We start from the raw sequence: 19725 nt of genomic DNA, 5'->3' as shown, positions 1-19725 counted from the left end.
CTTGTAATTCCTCTATGCTCCTTTCTTCTCTTTCTCTTTCCCTTGTGTTTTGGTGTTTTTCTTTTTTCTGTCAGTTTTTCCCCTGGGGTGATAGTGAGGTTCACCAATAACATCCAAGTAGTAGCCTATTTTAAGTTGGTACCAACTTAAATTTGAACATTTGTTAATGAAGCTTTAACTTTTTACTACCCACCCCACACATTTTATAGTTTTGATGATATGTATTATATCTTTTTTGCATCCCTTAACTAACTTTTATGATTTTAGTTAGTTTTACTGATTTTATCTTTTACCCTTCATGCTTGCTTTATAAGTGATTGGTCTACTACCTTTATTATATGTTTACCTTTTCCAGTAAGACTTCTACTTTCATGTGTTTTCTTATTATTAATTAGTGTCACTTCTTTTCAGTTTAAAGAAGTCCCTTTAATATTTCTTGTGGGATCAGTTTAGGATGATGAACTCCTTTAGCTTTTGCTTATCTGCAAAACTCTATCTCTCCTTCTATTCTGAGTGATAATCTTGTTGGGTAGAGAATTCTTGGTTAGAAGAATTTTTTCCTTTCAGCACTTTGAACGTGTCATGCCATTCCTTTGTGGCCTGTCAAGTTTCTGCTGAAAAATATCAGATCACCTTATGGATTTCCCTTCTGTATAGCAAGTTGCTTTTTTCTTGCTGCTTTTAGGATTCTCTCTTTACCTTTAAATTTTACTGTTTTAATTTTAATGTGTTTCAGTGTGTACCTTTATGGGTTCATGATACTTGAAACTATCTGAACTTCCCGGAACTAGATGTCTATTCGCCTCCCTGTGTTAGGGAAGTTTTTAGTGACTATTTCTTTAAGTAATTTTTCTGGCCATTTCTCTCTCTTTTCTCCTCCTGGGATTCGTGCAATGTGAATGTTATTCCACTTGATGTTGTCCCAAAGGTCTCTTAAGGTATCTTTAATTTTTTTAAATTCTTTATTTCATTTTGCTGCTCTGTCTGGGTGAGTTCTGTCACTTTGTCTTATAGCTCTGTGATTCATTCTTCTACCTCATCCAGTCTGTTGTTGAACCCCTCTGGTGTATTTTTTAGTTTAGCTATAACTTCTGTTTGGTGCTTTCTTATTTTTTTTTAATCTTTTTGTTGAAGTTCTCACTGTGTTTGTACATTCCTCTTGTGAGTTCCATAAGCCTTTTTATTACTATTTCTTTGAACTCTTTATTGGGTAAAATGCTTGTCTCTGTTTCGTTTAGTTCTTTTTCTGAGCTTTTATCTTGTTCTTTTGATTGGAACATACTCCGTTGTCTCCTAATTTTGCCTAATTCTCTGTGTTTACTTTTATGTATTGAGTATATCATCTATCCAGCTATGTGGGGGCTTAGCTTTCCTGTGCAGGATCTAGGGGTTGGAATGCCTGACATGGAGCTTGAATCCCCCACTCCGCAGGGAAAAGATACTGTCTCAGTCCTGTCTCTTACCCTTTGTTGTGGAGGATGTGTTTATCCAATTTTCATGTCCGTTCCTTAGGGAATTATTCCATATGTAGTTGTAGATTTGTTATATCCATGGGAATAGATGAGTTCAAGATCTTCTGACTCTTCTCTCTTAAACTCTCTCCCTGGGACTAAGTTTTTAAACTGATGTGTGCTTTTAATGTATTATTTTTCTCCTTTTAAGCTATTATAAAAGTGTGAATCATAATCAGTGGCTTGTTCAAGTCAGTGACATGGAGTAAAAAGGGATCTAATCTAATAGGAATAATTAAATGATTATTCAGTTTCCTCAGTCTCATCACAAGGACCTGACTCATCTTGAAGAGAGGGATCAGGTCCTGGGGCTCCCCTGGCCAGCAGGAGATAGCTTAGATGTGCCTCCCTTGCCTTTAAATTTTATCACTTACGCTCATTAACACCAGGGCTGAAAATGTCAGGGAGTCTAATAGACACTTTAGAACCTGTTATACCTTGCCCCTCCTAGGGCATACTGTTGATTTGTCACCACTCAGCTGTCTTGTTCTTCCCTGCATCTGCCTTGCCCAGAGTTTCCCCTTTCCCCTAAGAGTCCCCCATCCTTCTCCCCTTAACAGACACTCACATCACATGTAACTGTATAGTAGCTTGCTGTCAGACCTCACCAGCTCACCTTCTCTAACCTGACAGGCCCTGGGATGCAGGCTACCAGGGCTGCTGGACCAGTCACTTTCCCTTTGCTGTAATTCACCAGAGAGGTAGGATCAATGACAGGTTTATAGGAGAACGGGGCTTTAAATAGCTGAGGTCAGTGTCTGGAGACTTCCCGTTAATACCACTAACAGCATCCCGCCAGCGAGACTATTGGCCACTTTGTTACCCACTCTAAACTATTTCTGATTTTCAACTTTATTTTCAAATGCATCCTAAGAAATCTCGACTCCCAACAAATTGACAATGCAGCCCTCTTTATATGAAGCCTTGTTTATAGGCCACAATTCTCCTGACAGATTTACAAGTGTCTGCGGAGTTTTAAAAGACGATTGCTTAACCGGCATTAAGTGAGACACATAGGACTGTGTAAATATTTTAGCTGGAATAGGGGATTTTTTTTTAAACATCTGAGCCAAATATTGCATTAAATCTGAAGACAGTGGCAAACTGATTAGCAGTAGTTGCCAGCTTCATGCTTTGCCAGTGATTCCGTAGCCAAGATTAGATACCAGAATCCATCCACCAGTTTAGGTTGTGTGTTTTAAAATAACTTTCCATCCTTTTCTCTCTTCTCTTTATGCCTTTCCCTCTTTGCTCTTTTATTTCTTCATGATTTATTTAGATGTAAACACGTTCCAGAGTAGAAAATTACAGTTAATGTGACTAACCATTGAAGGCTGAGATGCGAGCAGGGGCTTGGAGGTCAGAGAGGCCGCAGAAGGCTCGCAGCTGTCCTGGTTGAGCAACGTGGAGACAGGTTCCTCTTTGCTAATGGGCTCAGGCATCGTCATCCCTGGTCTCTTTGTAGCCAGCTGTTGTGCTGCTGGAAGGAAGTCGTCCTAAGATCAGTCGGCATTGCTACCTCTTCCACATACTGATCTTGAATCATAAGGAGCCAGGCCTGTTGTTGCCTCCCAGATTCATACAAGTGAGTGAATCTGTCACTTAATTTGAATAAAAATTGCATGCAATCAGCATTTTGGCTCCAGAAGAAGTATCTTTTATCTGTTAAGCATTTCTGTAGGAAAAGCATTTTTTCTGATTTGAGTGCCGGGTGAGATGTATGGCTCGATCTCAAGTGTAACTTCTGGGAGAGTGAGGCCTCCTCCTATCCAACAGAGCTTGGCTCTGCCTTTGCTGATTCCATCAGCACCCTCTTAATTTCCATCCACTGATTTTCACTTAAAGATACTTCTTAAAGCAGTTCCTGCTTGGTTGCCTCCAAGTGTAGGCTCCGTCTTTTCTCCGCAAGTAGCTTAAATTGTCGTCAGGTTTCCAGACCAGTCTTTGGTATTCTTGATCTGCAGGTCTGAGCATCTTAAATGTATGCGTTCATAATTATATAAATGTATATTTCCAAAAGAAATGTGAGTGTTTGATGTAAATTGTAAACTTGCCTGGAGACCATAATATAATTGACATTCAGAATGAACGTGATATGAAGGGCTTTTCAAAACTGCTTCCAGGGACGGGCCTCGAACTGAAGTCTTATACTGTGGTTAATTCCAGATTATCTTGTATTAATCTGTTTGTCACTAGTTGTCTTTGCCTTCGAGTAAATTACCTGAGTGCGTGGATGGTCATGTCACTGCTCTCCATTGTAGTCGCTTCAATTCCAAGGACGATTGTCCTTATATTTACAGTGACAGGCACAAGTCTAGCTTATACATCGCCAGCCACCTCTGCAAAGTGGTGGATAAGACGCAGTTTTATTCTCAAAATCTTTCTCCTTCATCTTTCCCATTTCGGTACAATCCATGTTGAACCAAAAGCAGTTTGACAACTAGGTATCCAAGACTCTAAAAATTTTTTTAAATTTACCCACAATTCTATTTCTAAAATATATCCTAAAGAAGTCATCTTAAAGTCAGAATAATTTTTTAGGGGCACAGATGTTACTTAAGCCTGAATAATTCACTATAAGCGTAAAGTAGAAAGGAATTTAGTATTCAGCTGCTGGGGAATTGTTAAATGAACTAGGGCACATACACTTGATGAAATTTTATATGACCGTTAAACACAGTGCTTGTGAATTTTGTGAAATAATATGAGAAAGTGTGCGTGATATGTTTAATAGAATAAAGGTACATAAATGTCTCTATCAAATAAAAGTATATAAAATAACATATAAAGACAACCTCTATAAAATTGTGGAGGAGAGGGCTGTGAGATACAGAAGCTAAGACACTTAAAAAAAAAAAAAAGGTACCAAAGTATTAAATAGTGACTGTTGTAGTCATGGTACCATGAGTGATTTTTTTTCCCTACTGTTCTTTTTGTAAATATGTTTTGTGTTTCTTTATGTGTTACCTTCATAATACTTTGTAGGAGTTCATTGCTGCTCTCCTGCCTCAGACGAGTCCCCTTCCTCTTCAGATGCTCAGAAATTTCACGTTTGGTGCTGCCTGCCTACGGCTGTCTGTTAGACCCTCTACTTAGAGATCAGAACCTTGCTGATCATGCCTTTTTCTTCCATTATAAGGCAACTCCCCTGTCTACTGTTGGAAATCTGCCCTCTCCAAACCCTTCTGAGAAATAAATGTATAGTACACCGTTAATGAATCCTTGTTTGATAATGTTTTCTTTTTCAGTTTATGTATATATAAAGAGATCTTCTGGAGTTACCATCTTTAGTTCAAGGGAAGGCTTCTAATGGTGGCGACTTTCACGGGGACTGTGGGAAGAGGATACTTTTAAATAAATGAATGGATCACTTAACACTCTATAAATCAAAGCATGCCCCATCCATCTATATTTAGGCCTAGTCATGGGTAGGTGATTAATGAGGATTTTTCATGCTAATGCCTCACAGGCCAAGGCAGCATCTAGAACCGCATAATCACCACAATGGAAATTCTGACTCGGCTGTGATGTTTGATAGGAGGGCCCTTTGAATAGGGCCGTAGACAATTCCGTGCAAAGGCTGTAGTCAGTGGCCCAGCTTCGCAAGTCTTTCCAAAAGTCCTAAAGCATGTTGTTTGGCATGTCCTCACTTGGCCTTGTCACTTCTGCTTAAATTTTTTCATGGAGAGTACTCATGATCATGGGACATTAAGGTAAATTTGATCTGGGGCAGCCTCCCTCTGTGAAGTGACTCAGCACCATGGGATTCCCTTGGGCTCAAGCTTCCTGGGGGGGTTTATTTTTACACAGCATTTCCCTGGGGAAAGGGGCACCCACTCTTGATCAGAGTAGCCCTGGGGAGTATCTTCTTGGATGGAAGGATTTTCCTCATTTTGCCCTTTTTTTTTCTCTAGCTTTAATTTCTTAAACTAGTGGCTATAGAAATCTGTCTTCACTGACCTCACCCCTCTCTAATTTCGCTTCCTACCTCCACCCGTCACTCCCTGAAACTGCTTCTGAGATGACCAGTGACCTCCCTGTTGCTAGAACCAGCGGTCACTTCTCTGTCTTCGACTTGACCTTTCAACAGTATTGCGCAGAGCTGACTGCTCTTTCTTTCTTGCAGTCCCGGTTTCCTCTCAGATCACGTGGCTCTGCACTCCTGATTTTCTACTCTCCTGCTCATTCTCCATCCCTTGCTGATCCCTCCTCCACTGCTTGCAAGCATGCAACCTCTTCTCTTCTTTGGCTCCTTTCTTTCTCCTGCAGTTCATCTATTTCCTTGACTTTAAATACTAGTTTTATGCCCGTGACTTCCTGGTGTGTATTTCTATCCCAGCCTTGCGTCCTGGACTGCGGAGTTTTATATATAATATGGGTGTCTATCTGACATCTCAAACCTAACATGTTCTAAATTGCACTTGTGATTTTATCTCCTCACGCTTACTCATGGCTCCCTCCGTTACTCTGCTCAAACCTCTTATCAGATGTCTTCACGGTGAGACTTTTCATCTGATGACTTTATGTAAAATTACAAGCCTTCACTTTCTATGGCACTTTCTACCCTCCTTTTCCTAATCAAGGTGGCTCCAGTTCCTTTCCATCCAGTTCGTTTGAATCAAAATCTAGACACAAGATACTAGAGATCAGGGAAGGAGAGAAGATCTATGCCTCTGAGGTCCAGTTGTGCTTTTACCATTGAACCTGTCCCGAGACCCACGCGTTGCTGTAATGCTTCACTTTTACTCCCCGTATTTCCTGTTTCTAAAACTACTTCCCTCTTCCTTCATGCTCCTTGGTTGGCTGGCTGGCCGGCCGGCTGACTCCTCCTGGACCTTTGCAATTCAACTTGTAAGTCACCTCTTTTGGAGAATCTTCCTTGGCCACCACCTCTCAGTTCCAGTCCGATTTGGAAGCTTCTAGCCCGCATCCCGTGACACTGCACTGTGTTACATCGTGTTGATTTCTCAGTGTTTAGACTCTCATGAACATTTTTAGAGGAGAGGCGACCGATATGTCTAGTTAAATATTTGTCTCCAGCATTTAGCACAGTGGCATGGTGCAGATACTCAATATGTTGAGCGTATGAGTGTTTGTATAACCTGTAAATATGCATCGTAGGGCTAGAAAGCACCCTGTCTCCTGTGATCTAAGAGCAGCTCACTCCAAAATCCCACCTCTGTGGAAAAACAAAGATGTTTGTAGGATTGCAGGGGAAGGGGATCAGAGGGATACATGGGGGCACCTCTGCCTCCATGTGAGGTGTCTTTGTTCTGTACTAGGTCCAAACTTGGTGTAAAAAATTCAGCCCCTTCTTCATTATTCACAGGCCACACTCACTCACAGCAGCAAGCCCTGGGAGTTCAGGAGGCTTTGCCACAGCTGTGGGGCTGCCCCAGAGGCCAGACTTCTCCAGTTCAGCTGCTTCTCTCTTCCTACCCGTAACTGTCTGTATCCGGCTCTCCTGAAAGAGATCCAAACTCCGCTTCCTCTGTTGTGAAAGACAACATCCCATTTCCCTGAAGCCAGAATATTCCTAAGCCCTCATCTGGAGATCTTGGGATGCGTGACTACTCCAAGAATTTATCAAAGATTTTTGTTTCCAATCATGACTAGTCCCTTTCCAAGAAGTCTACATCTAGCTTTTGAGATTTTTTTTTTAAAATGTGTATTTCATATCTAAATGAATGAATGTGAGTGAAAACGATTTGGTATTCGGTCTACATGTGTTTTTCCAGCCCCTGCATCTATCTACATACATTAGACATGTAAAGACGTATTTTCATGTGTCTGTGTATGTGTCTACTACAGACAAATTCTGTCAGGGCACTAATGTCTGTACTGCATGTATATAACTTTGTTCATTTGGTAGGTTACTCATTTATTTAGCAAATATCTATTGAGTGTCTGGTGTGGGCAGACGTTACACTAGATGCCAGGGATAGGAATGCCCTGCTTCTGCCTAATGGGGAAGATAATCAAATAATCATGAAAATTCTAGGATAATTGCAAAGGGGAGGTATGCCATGCTGTGAGACTGTATAACAGAGGGTACCTCGTTGGTATAGAGTGGGGGTCAAATAGAAATCCCAATGAAGTGACCTTTGAGCTGAGATGAAAATGATCCTTAACCACTAATCAGGCCCTGGTTACAGGGAATGGAAGAGAGTCACTGGCCAAAAAAAGAAAAAAAAAAACAAAAAACAAAAAATCAACACTCTGGTGATGGGAGGGAACTGATGGTGTTTAAGGAAGTGAGGGAGGGCCACTGTGGCTGTAGCACAGAGTGGCAGAGGGGATGCAGTGAGGCTAGGCAGGCAGGAGCCCTCCACCCCCGGCAGGGCCTTGCAAGGGTCAGTCTCTGGAAGCTATGGAAGCGGCTGGTGGGCTGAAGCAGAGGACTGGCATAATCCCATGTGTCTTTTATAAAGGTCAGTTTGACTCCAGTGTGGAGGACAGCTCAGAGGGAGGCAGGGGTGGACGTGGCACGTACAGGTGAAAAGGTACCTCAGCAGTCTGGTGGGAGTGGTGCATTCAAAAGCTCTTTTGGAGGCAAAACTGGGCGAGACGCGTAAACATAGTAGTTACAGTCCTAGAGATGGTTACCAGCGTGTTTACTTGGCTATCGTCCAGAGAGAGAGAGAGAGGAGCATGAGAGGAGAGGGATGAGGCTGCAGAGGACACAGAGCAGTCAGAAGTAGGAGGAAAGCCAGGAACGCAGGACACAGAGCTAAGGGACAGAGTGTTTCAGGAAGGGAAAGTGGTCAACAGAGTGGAATCCTGCTGGACAGTAAACTCAAATGAGATTAAAAAAAAAAAAAAAAGAAGGCAGTGACAATAGGATGGGTTCATTGGTGACTTTAGGGTGGTTTTTTGGGGGTGTCATAAAAGGGGTGAAATAAATTTCAGTGGGTCTTGGATTAAGTGTGAATGAGAAACACAAAAAGTGAGAGTGGGGGCCATTTTTAAAAGACGGCTTGGCTGTGAAAGAGATTAGACTATTTATAACAGTCATTTGTTGTTTACTAAACACATAAATATTAGGAAAGTCAACTTGTTCAAAGAATTTGTGGGGTTGTTATTGTTTCATTGTTCTTGGAAACGGAAAGAATAAAACCATGTGTAATAATGTTATCTGGCTGGGCTTAGCACTGTTTGAATATTTTAAATGGATGAAGAATATTTTGGATAGCATTTTACTGCTCAGTATACAAAGTGCTTTTTCATGTGCATTTCATTTAGTCCTAATGAAATTTTATTTATCAGGAAACTAAGAGTCAGAGAGGTATTAAATAACTTTCCAAGCCAATAAAGAGGATGGAAAACTAAGAATAAATAAATGTATCTTTAGTTTAAGAGTAGTTCGAAGAGGAAACTTTTCTAGTGTATTGTCGATCTGTACGTGTATATATTTTATATTATAATATATATAGCTATTTTCCACAATTAAAAATATACCAAAGCTCTTGTTTTAATTTATTAAAAGTTCACAAATTCTTTAAGTGCCTTGCTTGTATTTCCTTTAAATCCAATTACTTGTTTACTAGGTCCTTTATTTTGACAAGATTTATTGGTACCTTTTGAAGACGAATGTGTTTGATTTCTCAAGTAAATATATATTCCAACCTCACTTGCTACTTCAGATACATTTAATAAATACTGCACCTGATATAATGAAGACTTCACTGCACCTAAGTTTCGAAAAATCACTCTACCTTATAAAAGCAGCACAGATAGGGTATTCTTTACTTATCTGCTCATCATAGTTCCAGGTAAGGCTCACAATTCCTAATTAGCTTTTTTAAAGCAGCTTTATTGAGATACAAGCGCATTCATATAATTCAGCCTTTTAAAGAGTACAGTTTAGTGATTTTTGTTAAATTCACTAATTTGTGCATCCATCACCGTAATTCATTTTATAAAATTTTTATTTCCCCAAGAAGAAGCCCCATACCTCTTAGCTATCACCCCCCAGCCCCAGCTGGTTTCTCTGTCCCTCCTTCCTCCAGTCCTGGGTGACCATAACCTACTTTTTATCTTACAGATTTGCCTTTTCTGAGCATGTCGTATAAATGGAGTCATACAGCACGTGGTCCTTTGTGACTAGCTTCTTTCACTTAGCGTAATGTTCTAATTAACTATTTTTGAATGTTGTTTTTTGTTTGTTTGTTTGTTTTGCTGAGAGGGAGGTGATTAGGTTTACTTGTTTGTTCATTTTTTAATGGAGGTGCTGGGGATTGATCCCAGGACCTTGTGCATGCTAAGCACACACTCTACCACTGAGCATACCCTCCCTACCTCTAATTGACTTTTGAGGCGTAGGCACCGTGCATGTAACAGATACAAAGTAGCACTAGTATGTATAAGTCCATCTATGTGTCTGCCTTATTCAGAGATAACATTCTGACCCAGGCCCATATGTCTAAGGTCTGTATTTTCACTCCAAATACCCAGTTGCCCTTTGAAGTTTTTGACTGCTTTGGATACAGATTTTTTGCCTTTGGGTGCAGAGAGTCACTAGGAAGAATAGTTTGGACATGTTAATCATATCAACTGAATCCCCAGACGAAGGATAAAGAAAGAAGACACCTTTAATTGTGTATAAGTTGCCCACACAAGGGTCATTGGTGCTGAGAGTTGTCTGATTCAAGCCCAGATACTTGGGCTTTTGGGAGCTCTTTAGCAGAAAATGAGGCTAGTGGTTAATTCCCTTTGAAATCTAATCTATACAGAATTCTCTTTTAGAATAGATTTTCTGTTTGTCCCACACCTCACCCCAGCACCAGAATCTCCTCTAACACCCTCACTCCCCTACCATGCCAAGCCATAAATGCGCTCCCCCCACCCTGTATCCAGCATCACAGCTCAAGAACATGAACTAGGCACTTTTTATTAAAACCTTTTGTCATTTGTGTTTGACTTAAATCAAGTTGGAATCTTCCCTTATGTAGCCTTAAAAAAAAAAAAAGAATATTTAGAAAATAGCCACAAAATAGCATTCTCATTTATGCCAAACATCTAACATGCAAATTTTTAAAATTCCTAATATTTTACTGGTTTTATGTATGATTTCCCCCCTCCATAGAAGTCTTTGAATTGCAGCTAGCTAAAAGCTGTTTTTATTTTACTCTTTTAATACATTGGATTTAATGTAAGCCCCTAACCATTCAGTTCAAGGCCAGGACCAGAAAAAAGCATTATGTAGGTTCATTGCACTCACACTGCTATTTTGACTTCAGAATTTAAAAAAAAAAATTATTTTGGTAAAAGTTTTGTTTTGAGGTAGAAAACTTAAAGCTCTGTGTATGTGTGTGTTGCTTAATGTGCAAAGCGGTAGGAAGGACCCTGTCCTGTCCTGCTATTCCTGAAGAGAAGCTGTGAAGTACAGTATGAAAAGAAATAATTCACATGTTTGCATGCTGTGCAAATTACTAGAAACAGTAATTACTATGTGCCCTTCCCATTAAGACATGTTTGTCGGTGACCTATTCACTATAATGTCTGAGGGCAGAGATTTTAGTCTTTTTTTTCCACTGATACATCCCCAGCACTGAGTAGTTTGTGTCACATAGTTGGAATGCAGTGGCGGTTTGGTGAATTGATGTATTTATAGAATGAATTTCTTTAGAGTAAACTTCTTCACCCAGCAATCTCTGCCCTTTATAATTTAACCCCAATTTGTATCCCTCATGTAAACCCCATTGATAAAACACATGTATTTGCTTTAGCTTCTCAGTTCTTTTTTTTCACTTTCTTTAATTGAGATATAGTTGATGTACAATGTTATATAAGTTTCAGATATACAACATAGTGATTCACAATTTTTAAAGGTTATATTCCATTGATAGTTATTATAAAATATTGGCTATATTCCCTGTGCTGTGCCATATATATTTGTAGCTTATTTATTTTATTCATGGGAGTTTGTACCTCTTAACCCCTTATCCCTTTCTTGCCCCTCCCTGCTTGCCTCTCCCCACTGATAACCATTAGTTTGTTTTCTGTATCTGTGAATCTCTTTTTTGTTATAGTCACTAGTTTTATTTTTTAGATCCCACATATAAATGCTATCATACGGTATTTGTCTTTCTCCATCTGACTTATTTCACTTAGCAACAATACCCTTCAAGTCCATCCTTCTTGTTGCAAATGGCAAAATTTCAAAACTTCATTCTTTTTATGGCTGTGTAGTATTCCATTGTGTGTATGTGTGTGTATGTATCTCACATCTTCTTTATCCAGTCATCTTTTGATGGACACTTAGGTTGCTTTCGTACCTTGGCAGTTGTAAATAATGCTGCTGTTTATGTTACCTGTATCTTTTCAAATTAGTGTTTTTGTTTCTTTAGTGTATATAGCCAGAAGTGGACTTGCTGGGTCATATGTAGTTGTATTTTTAGTTCTTTTGGAAACCTTCATGCTGTTTTGCACAGTGGCTGCACCAACTTACATTCCCTTTTCTCTACATCCTCACCAACATTTGTTCTTTGTGTTCTTTTATATGATAGCCGTTCTGACGTGTGTGAGGTAATAACTCATTGTGGTTTTAATTTGCTTTTCTCTGATGATTAACAATGTTGAACATCTTTTCATGTGCCTATTGGTCATCTGCATGTTGTCTTTGGAAAAATGTCTGCTCAGATCTGCCCATTTTTTTTAAATGAGTAGTTTGGTTTTTTGATATTATATGAGCTGTTTATATATTTTAGACAGTTAACCCTTTATTGATCATATCATTTGCAAATATTTTCTCCCATTCAGTAGGTTGTCTTTTTGTTTTGTCAGTGATTTCCTTTGTGCAAAAGCTTTTAAATTTAATTAGGTCCCGTTTGTTTATTTTTGCTTTTAATGCCTTTGCTTTAGGAGACAGATTCTCCCCCAAAATTTATTGCTAGAATTAATGTCAAAGAGTGTTTAACCTATGTTTTCTTCTAGGAGTTTTATGGTTTCTAGTCTTAAGCTTAGGTCTTTAATCCATGTTTAGTTTATTTTCATATATCATGTTAGAGAATGTTTCAGTTTCATTCTTTTATGTGTAGCTGTCCAGTTTTCCCAGCACCACTTATTGAAGATACTGTCCTTTCTCCATTGGCTATTCTTGCCTCCTTTGTCATAGATTAATTGACCACAAGTTCATAGCTTATTTCTGGGCCCTCTGTTAAATTCCTTTGATCAGTGTGTCTGTTTCTGTGCCAGTACCATACTGTTTTGATTACTGTAGTTTTGTAGTATAGTCTGAAGTCAGAGAGTTTGATCCTTCTAGCTCTGTTCGTTCTAAAGATTGTTTTGGCTATTCAGGATAGTTCATGTTTCCATACAAATTTTAAAATTATTCTAGTTCTGTGAAAAATGCCATTGGTATTTTGATAGGGATTGCATTGAGTCTCTAGATTGCCTTGGGTAGTATGGTCATTTTAACAATATTGATTCTTCCAATCCATGAACATTGTGTATCTTTCCATCTCTTCAATTTCTTTCATCAGTGTCTTATTAGTTTTCCCAGTACAGGTCTTTTACCTCCTTAAGTGGGTTTATTCCTAGGTATTTTATTCTTTTTGATGTGATTGTAAATGAAATTTTTCCCTTAATTTCTCTCTTTGAGAGTTCATTGATGGTGTATAGAAATGCAATGGATTTCTGTATATTAATTTAATTCCTTGAAACTTTGCCACATTCATTGATGAGCCCTAGTGGTTTTCTGGTGGAATCCTTAGGATTTTCTGTGTAGAATATCATGTCATCTGCAAACAGTGACAGTTTTACTTATTCTTTTACAATTTGGATTTCATCTATTTCTTTTTTCTTGTCTGATTGCTGTGGGTAGGACTTCCAATATGGTGTTGAATAAAAGTGTTGCGGGTAAGCATTTTAGTTTTCTTCCTGATCTTAGAAGAAATACTTTCAGCTTTTCACTATTGAATATGATGTTAGCTGTAAGCTGGTCATATATGGACTTTATTATATTGAGTTATGTTCCCTCTAAACTAAACTTCTGGAGAGGTTTAATCATAAATGGATGTTGAATATTGTCAAAAGCTTTTTCTGCATCTATGGAGATAATGATATAGTTTTTATTCTTCGGTTTGTTCATGTGACATATCATATTGATCAGTTTGTGGATATTGAAAAAAAAATCCTTATATCCCTGGAATAAATCCCACTTGATCATGGTATATGATCCTTTTGATGTGTTGTTGGATTCAGTTTGCTGATAATTTGTTGAGGATTTTTGCAACTGTGTTCATCAGCGATACTGACTTGTAATTTCCCTTTTTATGTGATACATTTATCTGACTTTGTTATCAAAATGATGCTGGCTTCAGAGAATGAGTTTGGAAGCACTCCTTCCTCTGCAATTTTTTGGAGTAGTAGAGAAGGATGGGTTTTAGCTCTTCTCTAAATGTTTGGTAGAATTCACCTGTGAAGCATTTGGTCCTAAACTTCTGTTTGTTGGGAGGTTTATTATTAGTATTATTAATTATCATTATTATTATCATTATTATTATTACAGATTCAATTTCGTTACTGGTAATTGGTATGTTCATATTTTCTATTTCTTCCTGGTTCCATTTTGGGAGAGTGTATACTTCTTGCAGTTCGTCCATTTCTTCTAGGTTGTCCATTTATTTGAGTATAGTGGTTCGTAGTCTGTCAGTTCTTTATGGGGTTTTAGCAGTCCTCTTTGATGGTCTTTTGGGCATGGAGCTCCTGGAAAGGACAGAGATCTTATGAAACTGAAGAGCAGGCAGTACTGGCACAGAACCTCGGAGGGGCTGGGTAGGAATTAGGGAAGCAGAGAGGAGAAAAGAGAGAATTCCAGTTTGAAAAAGCAGAGCCTAGGTAAAATCTTCCCTTTTCCCTAAAAATGTATTCTGACTTCATTACTAAGTCCTTATGTCCTTCAAATAATACAGAGAGACATGTACTGTATTTTCCTTTAAAATGCCCATATCATTTGATCTGTTAAAATCATTAACCGTGTATTAGATTTTAATGAATTATATCTGGATCTTACCTCTATATCCTTCTAACCTACCCAGGCTTTTTAAATAATTAAGAAAACTTTATTCCTTATTCTTAGGGATCAGAAACCAAAAAAGCAAAAAACAACAACAACAAAAAAACAGACAACCCCCTTTAGAGTCTAATCTTAAAACATTCAAAGCTGTATCTTTCTTTCCTCTAAAATGCTTCACAAGCACTTAACCTATTTTATTAATTTCAATGGAGATATAGACAATGTACCATATTACATGTTTCAAATGTACAACATAGTGATGCAGAATTTTTATAGAATTTTATACTCCATTTATAGTTACTATAAAATATTGGCTATCTTTTATGTGCTTTATTTTATATTTATATTTTAAAAGCTTCACAAGCACTTAACCTTTAAGTGAAAATACTCTCAATTTAGTGTCAATCATCTTATTATATACTGGTTTTCAATATTTCATCTCTCACAATGATCACTTACTAGTAACTAACTTCAGGAATTAGTATATATTTTAATGTGTCAAATATAATAGAAAAAGACGAGAGAGAGTCTGAAGTGCCTCTGGCTTCGTCTTGGCTTTTTTTGCCTGTGTCTGGGGCAACCTTGGTGGTCTAGCAACACCGTGTATGTGTCTTCTGGTTGGACAATACATGACACTGGGGATTTGTCAGTGACCTCTCTCCTTTATGCACTGCCGGTCTCCAGTGTCATCGTTAATGAGTCTTCAGGTCTCCCATTTGTCTGCTCGAATGCATCCTGGCTAAGCCAAGTGAATAAGTCGAAGTGGGCAAGCTGCCTGGCCACCAAGTGTGCAACTGTGCCGAGACAGTCGGAGGGCAGCCCTCTGCTTTGATCGTGGGGAGAAGTTTAATTCTAACAGGCCACGTTGGAGACTGGGCCCTTTGGGGTGCGGAGCAGACCTCAGGGCACAGCAGGGGAGCTGCTCTCCCCCTGATTTGCACTGGTTCCAGTGTTTCTTAGTTCAAAACCGTGAGGCTCAGAGGCCAAGAGCACTTGCCTCACAGTTTGCTTCGTCTTTCCCCAGGAGTTTCTCTGTGAATTCTCACCGTGGGTGGTAGAACTTCAGCAAGGGAACAAAAATCATTATTATCTCTTTGTTCCAAACAGGAGATTTGCACTGGGACGTATTTCCATAAATATAGTGTGTAGAATTTGTAGCACATAATCCCTGGCCATGACTTTCTTGCTCTGCTGGCTGTGACATGTTTCCCAACCAATTTTACAAAGTCATAAAAGCAACAAATAATATATATGAGGCCACTTGCTAATGCCAGGCATTCTGCAGACTGCTTTACATGCATTATCTCACTAAATTCTCATATCATGCCTATGATCATGGAGGGGTTTGGCAAATGAGAAAAGCCACAGCCCACCTGCGCTCAGGTAGGTCTCGATCCATCCATGAGCCCTTTACCACAGCATTATGTGGCCTCTTAAATCCGAGCAGTTTGGTGGAGCCCAGGGGCTCTGTCCGCACAGCCAGGACAAAGGGGGAGCCACAATGATCAACTCCTGTAACTCAGGCAGAGGTGGGGATTTCGCTTATGTAATTGGGAAAAGAAGCTCTGCCTTGGGCTTTGCTTTGACTAGGGAGAAGAGACTTTGAAGAAGTCCCCTTATGTGTTCTCACCAAAATGCAGGCCTGCCTCACCATCTATTATTTGTGTTCATGAAACATAGTGCTCTATAAGTGGAATGGAGTTGTTGGAACTGGAATGTGGTAGAGGGCTAGTTAAGGGGTTCAAAAGACTCTCCTAATTTGTATTGGGAGACTAAATGTGGCTACCTGTGTTTTCAGATTGGGCTGGAAATCATCAGAAAAGTTTATGTTGTCATGAAAGTTCTTTGAAAAATGCTAGTTCTTGAAAGCAGACCTCTTCCAAAGGGTGTCTGACCCGTCTCCTGTTTCTAGGCTTGCCCTCAGAACTACTCAATCAGGAGAATCATCTTTGCTACCCTTGCTTATGGCTTACAGATTGAAGTGGTGGATTTTTTTTTTTTTTTGGTTGGGATGTGGAGGGTCTTTAAAATACACTGGGCCCTTTCAAACCGGCTTGGGACAGCACAGTGTTTGCAGAGTAGAGAGACAGGGACTCCTTGGTGTACCTCTCCTGGGAATAAAGGCAAAGAATTGAGAGACGTGGAGGTCATATTGCACCCCTCGAAAGCCCACTCTGAGTCTGGGTCAACATTGCTAATTCTTTTCTGCCTTCCTCCATGTAAGAATCTAGCTGGGGTGAGGAGATTTGGTGCTTTAGCCACATGCATGGTGCTCTCTGGAAAAACTTGGGGATGAGCAAAGAAACCTGCATGATGATTCAGAGGGATTAACATAAATACACAAATATAATTAAAAGTAAAACATAAATGCTCTATGGAAGGTATATATTTGAAAGATGCAAAAACTTTGGATTGGAAAGGCTTTATGATGGTAGCAGCATCTCAGAGAAGGTTTTTCAGGATGAACAGGACTTTGTCAAATGCAGTGGAAGGTATGGGATGAGAGCAGAATAGGCAGAGAACCACATGACTGAAGGCATGGAATTGGGAGCACTTGTTGATATTAATTTGGAAACACTGCATAATTTTGGTTTCATTGGGCAAATACATGTGGGAAATAGAGCTGAATAATAGAATGGTACCATAATGGAAAAGGCCTTATATCTCAGGCCTGGGAGTTTAAATTTAGTTGAATTAGCAACGAGAACCCATTAATAGTTTCATCTTTTTTTTGTACCTTTCCCCCATTGTTTTCAGTGGATGGTCTTGTCTTATAATTACAGTGACCGGAGAACAATGAACAAGTTTCAGAGTTAGCTTTTGACCTCTTCTCCCTTCAAACAGAGCAATAAAACAGTGCTTTCCACCCTTCCCCACCTCGGCAAATGGCACATCCAGCCACACGTGTGCCCCCTCACCCTCAACCTTACCTGGACTGTGTCGTCAGCCCAGCCCTGTTCATCCTGCCTGCAGGACACATTCCAGCTCCGTCTGCTCTGTCCCCCCACCTCTCTGATACCACTGTAGCCTGAAGCCACCACTTGGAGAGTAGAGTAGTGGTGAAAAGTGGGTGCTTATCATTTGGCCTGTGGCCCATCTCCTAGGAAAGAGGTAAAGGGAAATCCGATAATAGTAGACAATTATTAGTAGTCATTGGAGAGAGGACAGATACACTGACAAATAAAGATAAAAATGTAAGGGGGGAAAAGGAATGTTTAGACATGAAGGTTTGGCTGATTTTAAGGAATTTGTTCCAAGTCAAATAGATCATTAAAGAAAGAAAGAAAGGAAGGGAAGGAAACGAAGGGAAAGAAAGAGAAAGAAAGAAGAAGGAAGGAAGGTAGGTAGGAAGGAAGGAAGGGGAAGGGCAAGGGCAGGGAAGGGAGAAAGAAAGTCTTTGCATCCCAGTGGACAGGGTTTCCTAGAAGCACTGGAATGCTTATCAGAATAGCTAATCACAGATATTCAAAAGAGAGTATCAAAAATTTTAAGAAAGTAACAGCGTTGTCATGAAAGTTCTTAGACCCTGGTGTCCTGTGATCTGCCTCATGGTCCCAGGCAGGAATCCTGGTAGCGCATTCTGAGAACGTAGCTTGCCAGAGTTCCCTCACATCATGCTTTCATCTTCAACACAGTTGACTGTCTCCCAGAGCTAGCTAGGATTCCAGCAATACAGCTGGCAATACCACAAGAAAAACTGTCATTTCGAGGGACCCTTAGGTGACCTCTTCGGCATTTTCTGTGCTTCAGGGCTGACGGGCCTGTGGATTGCCTACATAGTAAACATTCAGGAATGCTAGTTTTGAAAACACCAAGTTCTTTTTGCTTTTCTTTTTTTTTAATTGAAGTATAGTCGACTTACAGCGTTGTTTTAATTTCTGATGTACAGCCTGGTGATTCAGGTATACATGTATTCCTTTTCATATTCTTTTTCATTATAGACTATTGCAAGGTATTGAATATAGTTCCCTGTGCTCTACAGTGGGACCTTGTTTATCTATTTTATATATAGTAGTTACTATAACACAAAGTTCTTGTATACGATTTTCCCAACATCAAATAAGGCATCCTTTCTAACGGTCTTCTTCCAAACTGCCTTACCTTTTGCTTATGTAAATTCCTTCAGGAATATACCTTTATTTTTTTGAAGCAGGTGGCATGATTTCTGTATGGTGAAATACAGTGCTTTACTATATTCTCTTCGACAAAGACATGTCTGTAACTTCTAGCCATGATCAACGAGCAGAAGTGATCACGATTCTGTTCTAGCTTTGGAGAAACGAAGCGTTTCTTTCCCCAGTGCATTGCTGCCTCTGGCACAGACATGCAGAAACCTCGGGGAAATGCGTCTTGCCTTTTGTGATGGTGAACTGTGGATTACTGTGGTTTCCATATCACCAAGTCAGTACTAAGTTGAGGGGTCTTGATTATCAAAAAAGCAACTGATTGTAAATTCTAGATATTCTGTCTGAAGTTAATCTCATAAAGTGATTTCACATGTGTTAATGGAATATTACTGGGAAGGGTAGATGAACAGTGCAGAGAGATTCAGTCCTCTCTAACCTGGAGTTAGTTCTCATGCTGGGATGTAGGTATCACGTTGAGGAATCACCAGTTTGGTGGTTCCAGGCCTGGGAATTTCTGCAAAATCTGTTTCAATCTCTACGTTTTGAGTATGAGTCTGAAGAGGGTCTGAGCCTTTAATTCCCTAGGACTAGTCCTTAGGTAGTTTTTTGCCTCTCTTTATTTTTGAGAGACCTAAAGCAGCGTAACTTACCTGTCCCAAGTCAGAGGTTTTGCTGCTCTTAAAAAAAAAAAAAACCAAAAAGTTCAAGGTGATGCATTTCCCTATTCTTAAAAAAAAGTGTAGAGTGAGCTAATTATTTTTCTTTGTTTTTGCTTTTTCTCCTGTAATTTGGATAACCGGCGATTGTTAAGAATTTTGCACTGTTAATACCCAAGTGCAGAGCACAGAGCACAAGTTCAGCAAATCCGAGTCCTTGAGAAAGTCTAACGGCCACCTTCTCTTCACAGCAAGTGAGAAACAGATGGCGGTGGTGTGTAAGGAGTCGCCGAAGGAGTATCTGCAGCCGTTCAAGGACAGACTTGAAGAGTTCTTCCAGAAAGGTAGGAGCCGTGTCAGCTGTATGTGCGGGACACTCTGAAACACCCTTCCTTCCCCAGTCTTTCTCTGAG

The 19725-nt window shown here is 39.6% G+C and overlaps 1 protein-coding gene across 18 annotated transcripts in view; it reads left to right on the top strand.

Annotated features, from left to right (window-relative positions):
* Window positions 1-19725, top strand: part of FMN1 (formin 1) — a 432624-nt gene that overhangs the window by 283102 nt on the left and 129797 nt on the right. For 17 of the 18 annotated variants that reach the window (XR_012073400.1, XR_012073398.1, XR_012073396.1 and 14 more), the window contains one exon: window positions 19564-19656. Coding sequence is in view for 11 of the 18 variants with exons in the window: in XM_072962721.1 (XP_072818822.1) it covers window positions 19564-19656 (93 nt within the window). In the remaining 7 variants the exon portion in view is untranslated. Of the gene's footprint in view, window positions 1-4496; window positions 4730-19563; window positions 19657-19725 lie in introns of those variants that run through there. The other variant, XM_072962729.1, reaches the window with a different exon arrangement.

This window comes from Vicugna pacos, chromosome 6 (genome assembly GCF_048564905.1).
Source record: "Vicugna pacos chromosome 6, VicPac4, whole genome shotgun sequence".
In the NCBI taxonomy this organism is placed as follows: Eukaryota; Metazoa; Chordata; class Mammalia; order Artiodactyla; family Camelidae; genus Vicugna; species Vicugna pacos.
Note: the sequence above shows the minus strand (reverse complement) of the source record. Positions and strands in the feature narration are given on the sequence as shown.